Source organism: Dreissena polymorpha, chromosome 1 (genome assembly GCF_020536995.1).
Source record: "Dreissena polymorpha isolate Duluth1 chromosome 1, UMN_Dpol_1.0, whole genome shotgun sequence".
Lineage (NCBI taxonomy): Eukaryota > Metazoa > Mollusca > Bivalvia > Myida > Dreissenidae > Dreissena > Dreissena polymorpha.
In genome coordinates, this window is record NC_068355.1 from 29890545 (window position 1) to 29908144 (window position 17600).

Genomic DNA, 17600 nt, shown 5'->3' on the forward strand with positions numbered 1-17600 from the left:
ATTTTTTTGTATTTGTCACATTACCAAAACGTGAAAAGGCCCCTTTAATATTATAATACATGTATAGGTATGTTTAATTAAATGGTGACTGCAAAATTGCGAACCGTCCGTTCTTTTTTCTGGGTAGGTTTTTATTACGCCACATTTGTCGTGTATTTACATCGTCGATACTCGCGTTCCGTGATACCTGCTATTCATATTGAAATCGGTGTATGTTGAAATTTGCCTCGCTCTGGAAAAACTGGTCTTGATTCAAGTGCGTAAAGCGACGTCCCAGATTAGCCTGTGCAGTCGGTCTGTGATTAGCCTTTCGGGATTGTCTAGAACGAAACTTTACGCACATGCATTAAGCCCCGTTTTCCTACAGCGCGGCGCAATTTTAATGGCCGTTTTCAAAAAAAGTTTGGGACGTGCGGAACATGCAACATACCGATTTAATGCAACGGCATTATGAAGAAAGTACTAGAAAGGATATATGCTACAAATACAGAACTATACCAAATCGTCATTTATTTTCCGATTTCCTATGCGAATTGTTCGCATTTTGTTCCATTAACAATTTCCATTAACAATTTCTTTTTCAACGCTTATGTTTATTGTGTTTACGAGCTGACGCTGTATGTAAACCAATTCTTAACACACACACAAATGAAACATACAAAACTGGGACAACTGGACACAATGCACGTGCTTCCAGTATCGCCCCGTGTTAGTACGTGCGGGCTTCCGTTTCAATGGTATTTTTCTTTTAAATGAAGTCTCTTTTGAGCAAAAATCCAATTAAGGAGGAAAGTTAGCCTCCAAACGAGGCTCAAATATACCCCCAATAGACTCTGTCTTATAAAAAACTTAACGGCTAATTTGAGGTGCAATTTAATATTTAGCCCACAAAAAACGTCACTTATGATGAATACTTACCTAAAATAACGTACTCGTGAGATATTGTTTTAATTCGTATTGAATTCCTGAAATAACATATAATCATATAGGTGGATTTGTAATTATTATGTCTTTTCAAAACAATGTAACGTAATTGGGTTCAATAACGTTGTTGTTATATACGTCAATGACGTAGAACGTCCTGGAAACAAAGTTGGGCATGTTTTATCAAAGAGGGCCGCTTTCGCATGGGTTAGTAATTATTCAGTTATGTATTCATTGTAAGGAAAACAATGTTTCAAAGCATATATGTGGACGAAAAGAAATCATCACGAACATAAATATATACCGAAAATGACGTAATAAATGCAGATTTGTCAAGAGATTTATCAGTCTCAGGTATACTTGGGGACTTTTCTAACGCATCACTTTTCAAACTTGAATATCTCAGTTATGAGTAAAGACATTTATTTAAATTTTACATAAGATCATTTGACTACACTCCATGCAAGCTCACGATAAAATCATTCATTCGTGACGAGCTTTAGCACGTGGACTAGGTGTAATTCCATATTTTTGCACGTGGAAATGTTGAAACGCGATCTAATTCTATTTTTAGTTCAATTTAATTATTTCAGGTGGGTTCTCACATAAGGGAAACATACAATTAATTTACAAAACAATATAGCTCGTATGAATATTCAGGAGCGCAATCGCGCACTTTGTATTTTACACGCTACCTTTCCCACTTGCATAAGCGTCTGATCGTCACGGATGAATGAGTTTATCGTTAGCTAGCACATATTGTAGTTAAATGATCACATGCGCAATCTTAAATAAAAAATATTAACTCATTACTGAGAAATGTTAGTTTTAAAAAGTCTTGCGTTAGAAAAATCATCAATTGTAGTAAAAGACGATACACATGTTATTCCAATTTAATTTCAATTTCATAATTCTAGGCAAGTTTTTACACAAGGGAAACATAACAGTAATGAAAGAAAAACAATATGGCTCGTATGGATATTCAGAAGCGAAACTGTTCAATCGGCATGTTGCAAGCCGGTCAGTTATTAAGACGTGTAAGTTTATGCGTTTCACTTTTTACATTGGTATTATTTAATGTTGTACGAGTTTGCGAATTTGACTTTTGAAGTGGCGTTTTTAATTTGTAAAGTTTTATATTTTGTTGTTTTATCAATTTCAATCTAATGTTCAGGAATTATCAGATATGTGTAGAATTATTCTTGGTCCAAATTTCAACACAAGCTGTTCAAAAATAAGGGAGCTATATTGATATGATTAAGTGATGCGTTAGAAAAGTCTAAATGTGTAGTCGAAGGTTGTTGATAGAAACATGTTGCCTTTATTGTGTTTTTTTTCCACTGAATATAAATATCTGACCATCGCTCTAGGAAAACGGCGCTTAATGCATGTGCGTAAAGTTTTGTCCCAGATAAGACTGTCAGCACTGGCTTATCAGACACAACACCTGCCGCTTAAACTGGATTTTCTTTTTTAAACAAAAACTTGCACAACAGCGGAAAGAGTCGTCCCTGATTAGCCTGTGAAGTCCACATCTGAGATTACACTATACGCAGCATATTCATTAGTCCCCATTTTCAAAAAGTGCGCCTCATTTTTTTTCACTTAGCTCGATTTTGCTCACGTAAAATTTGTTATACTTCATTGTAAATCAAATAATAACATATGAATGTCAGAATAGATCGCCATCGCAAAGTATTGTTACGTTACACAATAATATAATGTAAACACGGAACCATTTATGAAATTTTGAATGTTTACAACTAATCATTAATAAAATAAATGACTAGTAAATATATTTAGTCCAAAAGTCTTACGATCATAGTTTTTGCTTGTAAATGTAATTGTATTATTCGAAAATATCTAAACAGTTTGCTATGAAATGCAAGAATGCAAGTTAATATATAGCCACGAACTGCTTGAATACAGGTTACATTATTTGAATGAAGGATTATCGTATTTATGTTAACTGTTATTAAACGTGTCTACTACCAAAACTTATTATTTTAATCATTTTTATATGCTAAAATTTTAACAATTATATTGGAAATATTTAAAAATGCATTAATCAGGAATCAAACTTTTTTCTAGGGAGGTAAATCAAGCGTACTGGGCGATTCAGAGCCCTGTCCGTCACTACAAATAGTTCACATTCTACACGCTGTCATTTAAACACCGATAAGTCACTTGTTCGCTTACAAAATTTGATAAGAAATTACCAAGGCAACTTTTGAAACCTAAGGAAATTTCTTAATTTTAATAAATATGCCCTCAATCATTTTGCTGGTTCGTTTAGATGGGACACATTTTACAAGTCTGTTATGACGAATCTTTGGATTACACAAAGCTTTTGAATTATAACACTGAATTTAGTCGTATGCCAGCTTCTCCGTTCCCCTTAAGACATCGGTGCATGCCTTGTAATTTAGACAGACTCGACATGTTTCTGTTCAGACATGTTACTGGTTTCGAGCATCAAATATTTCACTGGTTACGATCATGTCTCCGATCAACACATTGTCCTTCTAATAAAAACAACAGCATGCGATGACGTCATTTTGATCCATAATTATTTTCGTTCACTTATTTGTTTTCTTTCAACAAGTACAAAACGTACGGTTGTAGTCAACATTTTTGCGATTCGTTATAGGTGATTGTCTGCAACTAATATATATCAACACGCTCACAATTATTAAATTTACGACAAGCTCGAAGCAGTTTTCGATCAGCAAAAAGTATATAACTGATGCGATTACTTTAATATGTCAGTATGTAGGATTTGTCCCATTTGCTTGAGCGAACTATGCAAACACTAAACTGAATTACGAATAAAGGTATTATAATTTTCAGCGCAAAAATGCAATTAATGGAGACAATAGTGACATGTTTATTATAACAAATTTCACATTGCTATACAAATATATTTCCTAAAGAAGTGCAATAAAAAGTTTTTCACAATCACTTCTCAGACATTTTCTTCTTTATCGCGATTTTCTTAATTAAACAAAAAAACTTTGTTTTGGTGAACTATCCGCTTCGACCATGCGCAATTAGCTGACTTATCATATTTTAGCAGCCAGTCAGTCCTTTCCAATACCAGAAGTTACTCGCCCTTGGTTTCCGGCCCAGTACCCTCTTGTTGGACCCGGACTGCGTGTATGATGCCACCTGCCACCGCGCCTGTAGTACGCATGCACCGCGATCCCGGAAGGAGAGCCCACAGAAACCGGACGCACCTAGCGGAATAGCGGCATGGGGCGCTTTTGATCCTTAGATGTAAGTATCACGTGTCATAAGTAAATGATTGATGTTCGCTATAAATCTTTCACACGGTATTCTTTAGGGTGTTTGTTTATCGTTTGTTCGCTCTCAGGTGCCAGCCTGCATGTTTAGATTACTTTTCTATCCATCGGGCGCTATATTGGAAATAGCACTGCACAAAAACAATCTTCCCCTTTTCCCATCCCCGATGAAATTTTAAAATGCTCGTTCTGGGAATTCTAGGCTTAATGCATTCGCCTTAAGTGTCATTCCAGATTTACCTGTACAGTTCGCACAGGCTAAGCAGGGAAAGCGCTTTCCGCCTTAACTGGATTTTCGTTAAGATGACGCTTCCTATTACACAAATTTCCATTAAAGCGGATTGGATTTGCTAAACACAAAAAAAAACAGCCGAAAAATTCTAAACCGTTATACAGGCCAATTAACATATATTCTATAAAATTTATATTTAATTAATTTTTTTTAAATAAAATTAACAATTTTATGTATATTCGTCAAACAAAATAGATGCAATGCTTAAATTAAATCAGTTCTAAATGAATAGCAAATGTAGCAGATAGTAATTACCTTAAACAAGCGTTATTATATGAAAAATGGCGACCCCTGTTAACGACGACGCCTTGTTAGTTCAATAATAATAAATGATAAACTCATGTTAATAGTCGTTTTTTGAACACTTCGTTTTATCTGCATCGATTTTGTACTCAAAACACGAGTTTCACGTGCATGATAATGTTTTGAAAGCTGAGGGCACGAGCTAGTTGTGACAATTGTTTTAAGTAACTTTACCTATTAAAGGAAATGCATAACATTATTTTTCACTTACAACGCAAGTATTTGAAATTAACGCAGTGTTTTCGTCACGCTTTTCCATGTAATATGTTTGCCTCATTTTGACAAATGTCCGCCCCTGTTTTCTGCCGCTTAAGCCGGTCCAGCCGTCTTGGTTTCAGTGACGCGGCAACGCCGGACGATCTAGCTTGCCCGGACGCCAATGTCATGCGCAGTGACAACATCGACCGGATCGCCCCAAGTTTGCACAGGCGCAGTGACAACATTGACCGGATCGCCCCAAGTCTGCACATGCACAGTGACAACATCGACCGGACCGCCCCAAGTCTGCACATGCGCAGTGACAACATCGACCAGATCGCCCCGAGTCTGCACATGCGCAGTGACACACCACCCAGTCGTCCGAACACCGCAGTTTTCAGTTTCCGGAACAACGCAAACGTGCCCCACTCGAAGGTAATAAATGGTTAAAGGGGCCTTTTCACAGATTTTGGCATTTTTTAACTTATTCATTAAATGCTTTATATTGATAAATGTAAACATTGGATCGTAAAAGCTCCAGTAAAAAATCAAGAAAAAAAATTAAAAAAAGGAAAAGAACATTGCCCGGAGCAGGTTTCGAAACAGTGACCACTGAAGTCCTGCCAGAGTCCTGAAGTAAAAACGCTTTAGCCTACTGAGCTATTCCGCCGAGTACACATCGTCGACGTATTTTATACGTCATATAAGCAATATTCGTAGTTTCACAAAATTTAACGACAAAAACAGAACTCTCCAAATTATTCAATCGTTTCGCGTTGCAACGCTTTATAATTTTTAGGTTTTAAAATCGTCATAAGATGCATATAATGGCTATATTAGAGCATGGTTAATGTTCAGTATTACTGTTTCCTCACAAATATCATAACTAAAACGAAAACTTACGAATCTGAAACAACTTTTTTCAATTTTGTCAATTTACCAAAGCGTGAAAAGATCCCTTTAAATCCGACGTCGTAAAACGCGCTACGGAATACTAAACAAAATTAACTTTGAAGAAAAACTTAACATGTCTTTAAGGCAGGAGTATCGATAATATAGTGGCTATTTTTCAGAATATTGACATAAATATGAACATTATTAATATTAAAAATATAGCCGACAACGATCAATTTAGCGTTGGAATTCCCGTATCCGGGGTACATTTAAGTATACTTAAGCGTACCCGGCGTACAGTTAAGTAGTACCCGAGTCGACAATGACCAATCGAGCATAAGTGACACAAATCATAAAATGTATTTAAATTGCAAAGACGCACCTTTATTAAATTATATCCTTCATAACGAGTAAAATAATAATTGTATAATTATAAATTACATATGTACTAACCACGGATCGTATATTGACAGGAGTTGAATCGAGTATTTGACCCTTACTGTAGTAAATTAAATTGTATGCAAAAACTAACCATCCGATTTTATTGGTTTAAACGTTATCTCGTTGTTTATTAATTCCTCTTTCAAAAAATATAACTTTTATTATATGTACGTTGTTATTAATGGATTTATAGCGCGTTAAACACAAAAAAATAAACATTTTATGTTTTACCCCCGCGCGTTTAACCGTGTCGTAACTTAGTCACTTGAGTGGTAGCTATCGATTAGCGCACATCGAAGCGCCAAGGTTATACATTTGGATGTACCCATATATCATTAGAGAGCCTACGTTTCGTAGCTTTCAGATATATAAATATATATATAAAGTTTTTTTCTGATTTGGGCAGCGAGTTATAACTTAAACTTTTGCAAATATCATACCGTTTTAGAATCTAGATTTACGGTTTACATGTTAGTACTTTATACCGATTTGTAGCGTTTATTAATGGAGTTCGGTTTTTAAAACTACATCTTGATTAGAAGAAAAGAATTCTGTATACGATAGAAAAAAGGGTTTAAAAATGAAAGTAAATAAGGAATGAAGGCGTACGAAAGTAGCGCGCGATCCTAACGCTCCGAACGTTTGGAGTTTTATAATCTAGGTTGACATGTTCTTACTTTATACCGATTTGTAGCGTTTATATGTGGAGTTCAGTTTTAAAAATTTCATCTTGCGTAAGAGAATATAATTCTGTCTACGATAGAAATAACTGCAATAACCACTGTTGCTGCTGCTAGTATTACTTCTAATAATAATTATGAGGAAAATTAAATAAAAAAATGCATCTACTACAACACTCAGTATATCCAGAGACGTAGATAACATTATCTACGTCTCTGGTATATCCAGTAATACTACTATTACTGCGTCTACCGCTATTGCTGCTGTTGCTGCTATGACTACTACCCCTACTACAACCACTACTAATAAAATCACGAACAGGTGCATTACCTATTACAGACTCAACTCAACGTTCCGGTGCGAAGTATCCAGTTCGATCCCCTCGATATCCGGTCATCGCGACCAGGTGTCGAATCCCGCTGGGTCGTCGAATTTCGTACTACAGCGGATGTGTCAAAAGCTACACAGTCGGGACTTCTGGTGGACACGTACCGGCTGGTGTTTTACCAGCACGATGACGTCACTAGCTGCGAAACCGCGGCCTATAGAAACTACATAGAGGTTGTTAACGCACAGGCCGTGATAGCGGCGTCTGCTGATAACGCAGTGCGCGGGAAACTTAAACTATGTGACTATGTCGTTATGTTAATTAAGGTTCCTTGGGATATGTACACTAGCATGTACCAACAGTGACTCGATTAGTACACATTCAAGTGGAATACTTACATAAACGCCATTTAAATTCAAACATCCACATTCATTTATGACAAAAAAACGCTTCCCTTTTGTTGTCGAAGTTTTTGTTTGTTTTGAATACTTAGGAATAGAATACATGTATTGATAATACTAACTTTTAACATATTGAATCATTTCCCACTTCAAACACAAAGTTAAATCATGTATGCATTAAACATATTAAGAACAAATATTTATCAGCTTTGTTGTCAAGCCATTTTAGTTTAAAGCCCTCCCCGTCAGACAAATTGTGTGGATAAATTTGTGGACGGACCTACGAACTGACAGACAGACATGATGATGGACAGAGGGTTAGCCTACGGCCACCTATATCAGAACACATCTCTGAACACACAGTCGTGTGTTGTTTTTTTGGATCCCTACAAACAAAACAATTTATTTGATTTTGTAACAATATATACAATGAACAAATATGACATGACACACATATAATATTTATACTATAAAAACAGCATATTAAGTATATCTGCAAAACGAGATTTTGGTACCAAATATATATTTATAACTTATTATGTACCATAATATCTTTCCCTATACCAATTTTGTTTACACCCTATACAAAAAAACAATATGTGATTTAAGAGTCCAGCTCTATACCATAAGCCATACATACCAATGTTTTTACACCCTATACAAAAAACAATATGTGATTTAAGAGCCCAGCTCTATACCATAAGCCATACATACCAATGTTTTAACACCCTATACAAATAACAATATATGATTTAAGAGCCCAGCTCTATACCATAAGCCATACATACCAATGTTTTTACACCCTATGCAAATAACAATATATGATTTAAGAGCCCAGCTCTATACCATAAGCCATACATACCAATGTTGTTACACCCTATACAAATAACAATATATGATTAAATTAAATTTCACGAAGGTATAATGGTGTACTTTGAGTTGATATGCAAAACACGACTGTTCAGGTTCGATCCTTTAATTCAACTGCCCGTCAACAACAATACAAATCTATATGACGTCAAAATAATAATAATAATAACGTGCTCATTCGCGGCAACCGCCAATCAACGTTACGTCTAAAATCTCATATAATATTCACGACATACTGGGGGCCGCAAAATGATAAAACAGAGTTTTCACATAAGTATACGAATATAATAATCATAACAAAATGCTTAAATATTTAAAAACAGTCCATCACAACAATATCATGATTGTCCATCAGTTTCCATTGGCACTTTTCACTTCCAGTGGATAAAGTTTTGCTATTGGCCTTAGGGTATACAGTCCATTACTGGTTCGCACTTTGGCCGCGCGAACATGTCCGTCCCTTCCGGTTACAACATCGACGACCACGGCAAGTTTCCATCGACATCTAGGGCCATCATCATGGATCTGCACCACGTCCCCGGTGTTGATCGTCTGCGTGTTGGAACCAGACATTCGGTGGTGCTCGCGGAGTGACGTCAGGTACTCAGTCTTCCAGCGTCTGTAGAACTGTTGTATGAGCAGCTCACGTCGCCTTGCCATGCGGTTAAATGCAGCATGGTCGGCTGCAGCGACAGTACTCCCGGCATCGACTGTGACTTCATCGTGAGGCAGCGTTGTAACTCGGCGACCGTATAACAGCTGTGACGGCGTTATGGGCGCGGGGTCGTTAAGATCTGTTGATGCATATGTCAATGGCCGATCGTTAAGTACAGCCTCGATTTCTGTGACGATTGTCTGTAGAGACTCAAGTGTGACGTATGCTCGGCCAAGTACTTTTTTCAGAGCGACTTTCGTTAAACCAATAAGTCGCTCCCACCATCCCCCGTACCATGGGGCGCGTTGTGGAATGAAACGCCACTCTATTCCCATACCGCTCAATGTTTCTTGGACTGATGTAGACTCCATTAGCGTCTTCAAATGGTTAGACGCTGCTACAAACGTGGTAGCATTGTCGGAGATTATTAATTTCGGCAGTGACTTCCGGTTAACAAATCTTCTAAATGCGCATAAAACGATTCCTTTGTTAGATCGGTGACAACTTCGAGATGGACGGCTCGAGTAATAGCACAAGTGAAAAGACAAAGGAATGCTTTTGTTTCACTTCCGTTTGTCTGCTTTACGTAAAGAGCGCCCGTGAAATCTACCCCCGTTACTGTAAAGGGCGGCGTGTCTTCAACTCTCATCTTCGGTAATGGCGGCGGCTCGGGGACTCTGAAGGCTCCTCCAACTACTCTGCGGCAAGTGACGCACTTCCGGACGACTGTCTGCACACACTGTCTTATCGCTGGAATCCAATACTTCTGTCGTATATGTGTCACAGTTGCGTTGACACCCGAATGCAGATGTGTGATGTGCGCATCTCTGACAATCAACCGTGTGATGTGGTGTTTTTTCGGTAACAATATCGGGAACTTCGTCATCTCCGATAGTGGAGCGTTATTAATTCTTCCACCACATCGAATAATGTCGTCACTGTCGATAAACAGACGAAGTTGTTTCACAAGCGGGATGCGACACATTCGTGATTTCAAACTTATTTTTTCATCATTGTATTCTGTGGCTTGACAATGCCGAAGTAACAGTTTTTCAGCACATCGGAGTTCATTTGCATTTACTGTTCCGTAAATTCGTTCTTTGTGTGGAAGTTTGCAATTTTTGACAAATCTTTGTACAAGAGCTGTCACGCGCAGGAGTCTTCGGTAGGAACTGTAGTCAGAAATGTTGATAACGCTCTGAAGGTTAAGTAGAGACCCGGTAGATATATCTGTATGTATCACGTGACTCGGCACCATCTCTGTTCCGGCGTGTTCATCTAAAATAGTGTTGACAAGTAGCGGTTCCGTCTCCCATATAGGCCACCTCCTCGTGTCTGTGATCCACTCGGGCCCCGTTTGCCAAATGCTGCTCTTCATGAAGACGTTTGCTGATACCCCACGTGTCAGCAGGTCTGCGGGGTTGTCGTGTGTTGGACAATATTTCCAAGTGTTTGTATTGGTCAACGTGTTTATTTCGGACACTCTGTTGGCTACAAATTTCTTCAATTTATTCGTTGTGGAGAGCCAATGAAGGACTATCTGGCTGTCAGACCAAAACGTGATATGCGTCGTGTGCAGGGAAAATTGAATGTTGGTAGCTAGTCTCGCTCCGATCAAAGCAGCCATCAATTCTAACTGTGGAAGCGATAGTGATTTAACAGGAGTGACTCTGCTTTTCGCTATCACCAATCTTGACTCATTTCTGTTGCAGATATATACCGCTGCGCCATACGCCTTGTTACTTGCATCTACGAAGACGTGCATTTCCGGTTTCACATCACTTCCAGTTCCTTCAACAGATTGTATGAGCTGTCGGCGCAGTGACGTCTCTCGAACAACAGTGTTGAGATCTGTGGCGATTTCTGACCATGTTGCATGTAAACTGGACGGAAGAGGCGTGTCCCAGTCATATTTCTGTTTCCACATTTCTTGTAAGAGAATTTTCGCTCGGACTGTAACTGGACTCAAAAGTCCAAGCGGGTCATATATTTGTGATGAAAATTTTAAAACCGTTCTCTTTGTAACTTTTTCTAAAATTGGTATCTGTTTGTCTACGAAGTTTATTGTGTCTAACTTGGGATCCCATCTCAGCCCGAGCACCTTGGTGACGTCACAAGTATCCGGAACGTTTTCGTTTTCCGCGGCTGTTCTCAGACATGCGCTGTTTGATATCCATGACCTTAAATTCATCCCAGCTGTGGACATCAATTGTCTTGCCTCTGTGAAGTATTCAAGTAAATCCTTTTCGCACTTAAAGCTGGAAATTACGTTGTCTACGTACAAGTCCCGTTCAATGACGTGTGCAGCGTTTACATTCATATTCTTTCTGAGATGTTTCAGTAAGGTTGCATTCAAAATAAATGGCGAACAGGTTGCACCAAACAACACTACTTTGAATCTGTATGTCACTAGTCGACTATCTGGATCTAACGGATTTTCAAGCCAGAAAAACCTCGTCATGTCACGATCCTTTTCGTGTAGCCCGACGTGTAGAAAAGCCTTTTCTATATCTGTGGAGACAGCGTACGGATTCAACCGAAAACGAACAAGAATCGACGTAAGCTCGTTCAATTCCGGTGGCATTGATTCCAGGCAGTCGTTCAAGCTTGGTGAATCACGTGACTGACGGCAGCTACAATCGTAGACGATGCGTATGGGTGTCGTTGATGATTCTTTTTCCACTGGGTGATGAGGGATGTAGTGCACTTGTTCAGCTGACTCTTGACCAAGTGGTACCCGCTCGATAAAGCCACGTCTTTCCTGTTCTGCTATGATGTCACCATATGCCCGAAGCACTTCCGGTTCGTTGCGCAACCTCTGAATAGTCCCAACAGTTCTCTTCAAAGTTATACTGTGGTTTGTTGGTAGAGCAGGGTGATCTTGCTTCCATGGTAGTTTGGCATGGTACCTTCCGTTGTCGTACTCAATAGATGTCTCTTGGTATTGCTTTAGGTACTCGACAGACTTCCGGTCAGGTTCACAAGGTGAGATACCCATGCTCTCAAGACTCCAGAAACGTTCTAATATGCTGTCTTCTGGGGCGCGCGATGCAAGTACATTCAAGATGTGCTTATCAGCTGGCACATAATACGTGGAGGGCATCGGACCGGACAGTAAATAACCAATCTTAGACTTAACGGCGGTCGGCCCGTTCCCTCGAACAACATGATCTTCGACCATATCCCAATAGTGGTCAGCTCCAACGAGTAATGAAATGTGAAATAACGTGTCACCTGTAACGGGATGAGCCAACTTCAATCCCCGAAGTTCCGCAGTCGATCTAAGATACCCACAGTTGATGGGAGCCGCAATAGTGGGGACAATGAGCACACTAACAGGTATTTTCTTTTTCTTCGATACTATGTACACTGTCGTGCGTTCTAGTTGCTGTAATCTTCTGTTATTACTTCCTCCGAATCCCGTCAGGCTCAGTGTCTCTATTCCATCACTCTCTAGTTGAAGATCGTCAGCAAGCTTTCTGGTGATAAAGGATCGCTGTGCGCCCTCGTCGAATAATATGGCGGCATCCGTTGTAGTGTTAGACGACGATACAGTGGCAATTGCGGTCTTTAATACAACGTCTGCGTTCGACCTCTTTGAAGACGAGAAGAATACGGCGGCTTCCGATTGCGGCAATTCAACTTCCGGTTTTCTTTGTAGCTCCTTACAGATAGAAGTGTGATGCTTCCGGTGGCAGTTTTGACAGCGTCCGTTTAACTTGCATTCTGTAATTCGGTGTTTACCCAAGCAGTTAAAACAAAGCTGTTTCTGTTTCACAACATTCATTCGGGCAGCAGTGTCAGGAAAGTTTTTACATTCGCAACTTAAATGTTCTTGATCACAAAATGCACATGTTCTAGAATAATTTTGTGTATTCCTTTTGCCAAACTTGTTGCTAATAGTGAATGAAGTCTTCTTACCATTCGCACTTGCATGAAACAATGCTGTTGAGTTGTAGTCGCTAACTTCCGGCAACGCATAGGAACTTCCGGTGCCGATCTCAAGAATGTTGATTTCCTAGTTAATCGCTCGTCGCAGATCTTGCAAAAACCAGTCATTATTCTCGTTTACGCGGGCGAGATTTTTACGTATATCCATCGGCATGGCACCAATAGGCTACCGTACATATCTTGATGTTGTCCTAGCGACTCAAGACCCCGGATATACGTTTCCATGCGGTCGTAAAACCCTCTCAAACTCGCGACTGTGGAAGTTGGTGATGGCAATTTCAATAACGCTTGCATGTTTGCATGAACAATTTTGCAATGTTGACCATACCTTTCACGTAACAATTCGACTGCGCGCGTGTAATTTGCATTCGTGAGTGCAAATCCTTCAATAGTCATGGCGGCTGTACCCTCCAACTGTGCTTTCAAATAATTGAATTTCTGCACATCAGTCAAGTTGACATTGCAATGGATTGACGATTCGAATGAATCCCAGAACGATTGCCATTGCAATATATCACCGTCAAATCGTGGAAGTATTAATTTTGGCAATTTATGAGTACTAGATGTACTTATCTCGGGCTCTGACTGGCCGCTGTTGTTTGACGAATTGGTGTTCACCCTGCGTTGGTTGTTGGGTGGTAGTGGAGCGGATGCCTGCTGACTACCGGAACCGGATGCATGCGATAATAAATCGGCGGCGTCTGTGATGCCAATGTTAGGCCGCTGTAGACGCTGCTTGTATCTTCGTAGTTTGACCTCTACGTCGAAGGTATACTCTTCTGCCTCGACCATCTCGTCTGGCGCAGCGTCGGCGTCGGTGAGCGAGAGAATTTTATCATTGTGGACTAGCAGACATGCCACTTTTTCTTCTAATTTCTCGATAAGCGCTTGAAACTGAATGTCATCGTCTTCATCGCTCGTTTCTTCTATTTTACTGACGAAACGGTCAATAATATTTTTCAAACCTAGCCGCTGGCCTTGTAACTTCTCTATTGTCGTCGGCATTTTACTGTTTGTTCACGGCACCAATTTCACGAAGGTATAATGGTGTACTTTGAGTTGATATGCAAAACACGACTGTTCAGGTTCGATCCTTTAATTCAACTGCCCGTCAACAACAATACAAATCTATATGACGTCAAAATAATAATAATAATAACGTGCTCATTCGCGGCAACCGCCAATCAACGTTACGTCTAAAATCTCATATAATATTCACGACAACACCCTATACAAATAACAATATATGATTTAAGAGCCCAGCTCTATACCATAAGCCATACATACCAATGTTGTTACACCCTATACAAATAACAATATATGATTAAAGAGCCCAGCTCTATACCATAAGCCATATATACCAATGTGTGTACACCCTATACAAATAACAATATATGATTTAAGAGCCCAGCTCTATACCATAAGCCATACATACCAATGTTTTTACACCCTATACAAATAACAATATATGATTTAAGAGTCCAGCTCTGGGATAACGGGTCTAAATGCATGTGTGAAAAGTGTCGTCCCAGATGAGCCTGGGCAATATGCATGTGTGAAAAGTGTCGTCCCAGATGAGCCTGGGCAGTCTGCACTTTCCACTTCAATTGTATCAAAAATTAGCCCGGAAAGTATCACCCCTGATAAGCCAGTGCAGACTGCCCAGGCTAATCTGGCACTAAACTTTACGCACATACACAAATCCCAGTTGTTCTCAGAAGAGCTAGGCTCAAATAAACAATTCAAACTTATCCCTCAACATTGTTTCATTCATAAAATCTTACATTTAAACAAACACAAATAATAACAGACATACTGATAAGGAAAGAACACTAGCCGTGGTTATTTGATACAAGTAAAACTCTTTGGTTGCTCACTTGTAAAGATTTCCACATAAAAAGCAAAAGATACAAAACACTTGTAGATGGCGAGTTATGCAATTCGTCATGAAAATAAGTTACAGTGGTAAAGAATCCCCCGAGAAAGGCAATAGATACAAAACACTTGTTGAAAATTGTGACTTATGCAATTCATGATGAAAGTAAGTTACCACATATACTTGAACGGAATGAAGATAGTGGGCATTATACACATATTGATACAGGAAAGTTGCTTTTTTTACCTAATTTAAAAAAGAGCTAAATTGCTAAATATGTGATTTATCAATTGACTTAAAATAACACACCAAGCAATAATCCGTAGCAAAATACATGGATGAAAATAATCCTTATACATGTATCACACAGGGCTAGAATAAGTTGTATTTTGCAAAAAAACTACTGAATAGTGGCAATGTTTAGCATTTGATAATATCTACTGTTATCACTCCTAACAAAATCGTTGTTTAAGCACAAACAATGTATATGTGTGTTAAAATTACTCAAAATGCTTTATAAAATATTCATTTTTTGGCATTTTTTGTTGTTTTATGACGTAATGAGAAATAACAACAAAGCCAAACAAACTATTTTCTATACATATCTCACCAGCTTGATTAGTAAATAGCAGAACCTATAAAATGTAATCAACTGTTAACGAATATATATTTGCCTTGCTTTGGAAGAAAAGGCGTAATCATGTGTATGTAAAGCGTCGTCCCAGATTAGCCTAAGCAGCACAGGCTTATGAGGGACGACACTTTCCCCAAAACCAACCAATCTTCATTTTATTTAACTTTTTAACACAGTGTGATTGCCTTTTAATATTTAACTCTTTTGTCATTATAACGCCATTACGTCCAAAAAATGACGTCATTTCAGTTTAAAAAAGGTTACAAGTATGGAACCTGTTCACTGTTATTTTTCAGTATCAGTTGTAATTCATCGATGTTTCCATAGTTTCTTTTTTTTCTTCAAACATTAGGATGAACGACAATTAATCTGGTTACATTTAATTTATGTGTAGCATATTCTGATTATCATATGGTAGTATATAACAGTTAAAGTACATACAAAAAGTGTGGTAAATTTTTCGCAAAATAACGCAGCGTTTTAAGCATAACTACATTTTAGTAAATCTCAAATGCCAAAAGTGTCGTCATAAATTATAACCACACAGTTATAATCACTTTGCTTTGACATAATAAACCCGAATAACTTCATGTTTTATTTGAATGGTACAAGCCGGACGTTGACATTTCCGGTTGAAACGCGCAATAGAAAAATGCGCGCAGCAGACTAGTATTATTATTCCGCATAAAATGGATTTGGGCTAGCAAGAGACTAACATTAAAATGTAAAATACCATTAATGCGGAAATCTTCGTCCCTTTTTTCGGATAACACAGGCTTATGTGGGACGACACTTTACGCACATTCGTTAATTCCAGATTTTCACTGAGGAAAGCTCATTAATTATTTATTTATTATACAGTGCAAAAATACTCAAAAACGAAGTGAAAGTTTAATTTTGTTCAATATTTGTATATTTAAATTTCTGTTTTACTTATATAACTAATATATTCGCTTCATCGCGATTGAACTTCAACGAAATATTAAGTTCATGCAGTAAGCTCCGTTTTTCCAGAACGAGGCTTAATTGAATCGTGATTGAATACAATCGCCGGGCTTAAGTCTCTGCGAAAGTGCTTAACGAAATCCGTCCCAAGAATAAATTAGTGTCTAATGGATATAAGATATATGTCAGCTGTCCATTCGACCTGAAGACAGCGATATTAATGCAGAGAATTATTCGGTACTACGTATGGAACGAGTCTAGAATAATTGATGTAGCAGAGAGTAGCTTGCGAATTCCGTTGAGGGATTCGACGTCGACACATGTGAGGAGGACCGCCAGAGAAATATCTTCTAATTAAATAAATAATTATTTGTCATGTTCATTTGGTAAAATGTTTTGAGTTACACAATACAACTTTTAGAAAAATGGCATTTAATATGTTTACAATAACTGAACATGTACTTACACAACCATACTGTATTGAATAGTAATAACTAATTACAACAGAAAGTACACAGATTAAATAAGATACTGATTTCCCTGGGATTCGAATCCGAGCCCAATGTAAGCAAAAGATAATGCGCTGCCACTGAGCCAGGCGGGCTTTTATATTCATTACCGAAATATAAACCGAATTTTAGGACTACACGCATTATTCAAACAATTTTATTATTTTGCCTATTTCGTTTCGTTTTCTCGAATAATGAACAATTCGCTTCCGCTCACTTGGCGGGAGCCCTTATTAACTTGTCGGGAGCCCTAATTAACGTGTCTGGAGTCCTAATTAACGTGACGGGTTTCCGGTCCGCTGATTTGGCTGCAGCCATGAGTTTCCGGCAAGTAGATCCGCCGCCAATTTAATTTCTGGAGAATCGATCTTAACTTTCTCAATACGGTCGGGTTTA

At 38.5% G+C, this 17600-nt stretch overlaps 3 protein-coding genes across 5 annotated transcripts; 1 reads left to right on the top strand and 2 right to left on the bottom strand.

Moving 5' to 3' along the window:
• Window positions 1-1083: 1083 nt before the first annotated feature.
• Window positions 1084-8276, top strand: LOC127874843 (uncharacterized). Of its 3 annotated transcripts, none has more exons than XR_008047131.1 (4): window positions 1084-1131; window positions 3998-4200; window positions 5160-5454; window positions 7357-8275. XR_008047131.1 is itself a non-coding variant. In XM_052419491.1 (4 exons), the coding sequence occupies exons 3-4, from the start codon at window positions 5206-5208 to the stop codon at window positions 7726-7728; spliced, it is 603 nt and encodes a 200-aa protein (XP_052275451.1). In that variant the 5' UTR covers window positions 1084-1131; window positions 3998-4200; window positions 5160-5205; the 3' UTR covers window positions 7729-8276. The 3 variants fall into 3 exon arrangements, 1 of the variants encoding a protein (XP_052275451.1); XM_052419491.1 differs by having other exon boundaries at window positions 7375-8276; XR_008047132.1 differs by lacking the exon at window positions 1084-1131 and adding an exon at window positions 1842-1961.
• Window positions 8277-8985: 709 nt separating this feature from the next.
• LOC127864456 (uncharacterized) lies at window positions 8986-9624 on the bottom strand. Its single transcript, XM_052404098.1, has one exon. The coding sequence runs from the start codon at window positions 9622-9624 to the stop codon at window positions 8986-8988; it is 639 nt and encodes a 212-aa protein (XP_052260058.1).
• Window positions 9625-9927: 303 nt separating this feature from the next.
• On the bottom strand, window positions 9928-14245 carry LOC127864522 (uncharacterized). The gene is made up of 3 exons (XM_052404221.1): window positions 13810-14245; window positions 10428-13015; window positions 9928-10116 (listed from the first exon to the last, which is right to left on the bottom strand). Exons 1-3 carry the CDS (start codon window positions 14243-14245, stop codon window positions 9928-9930), a joined length of 3213 nt encoding a protein of 1070 aa, XP_052260181.1.
• Between the last annotated feature and the right edge of the window lie 3355 nt (window positions 14246-17600).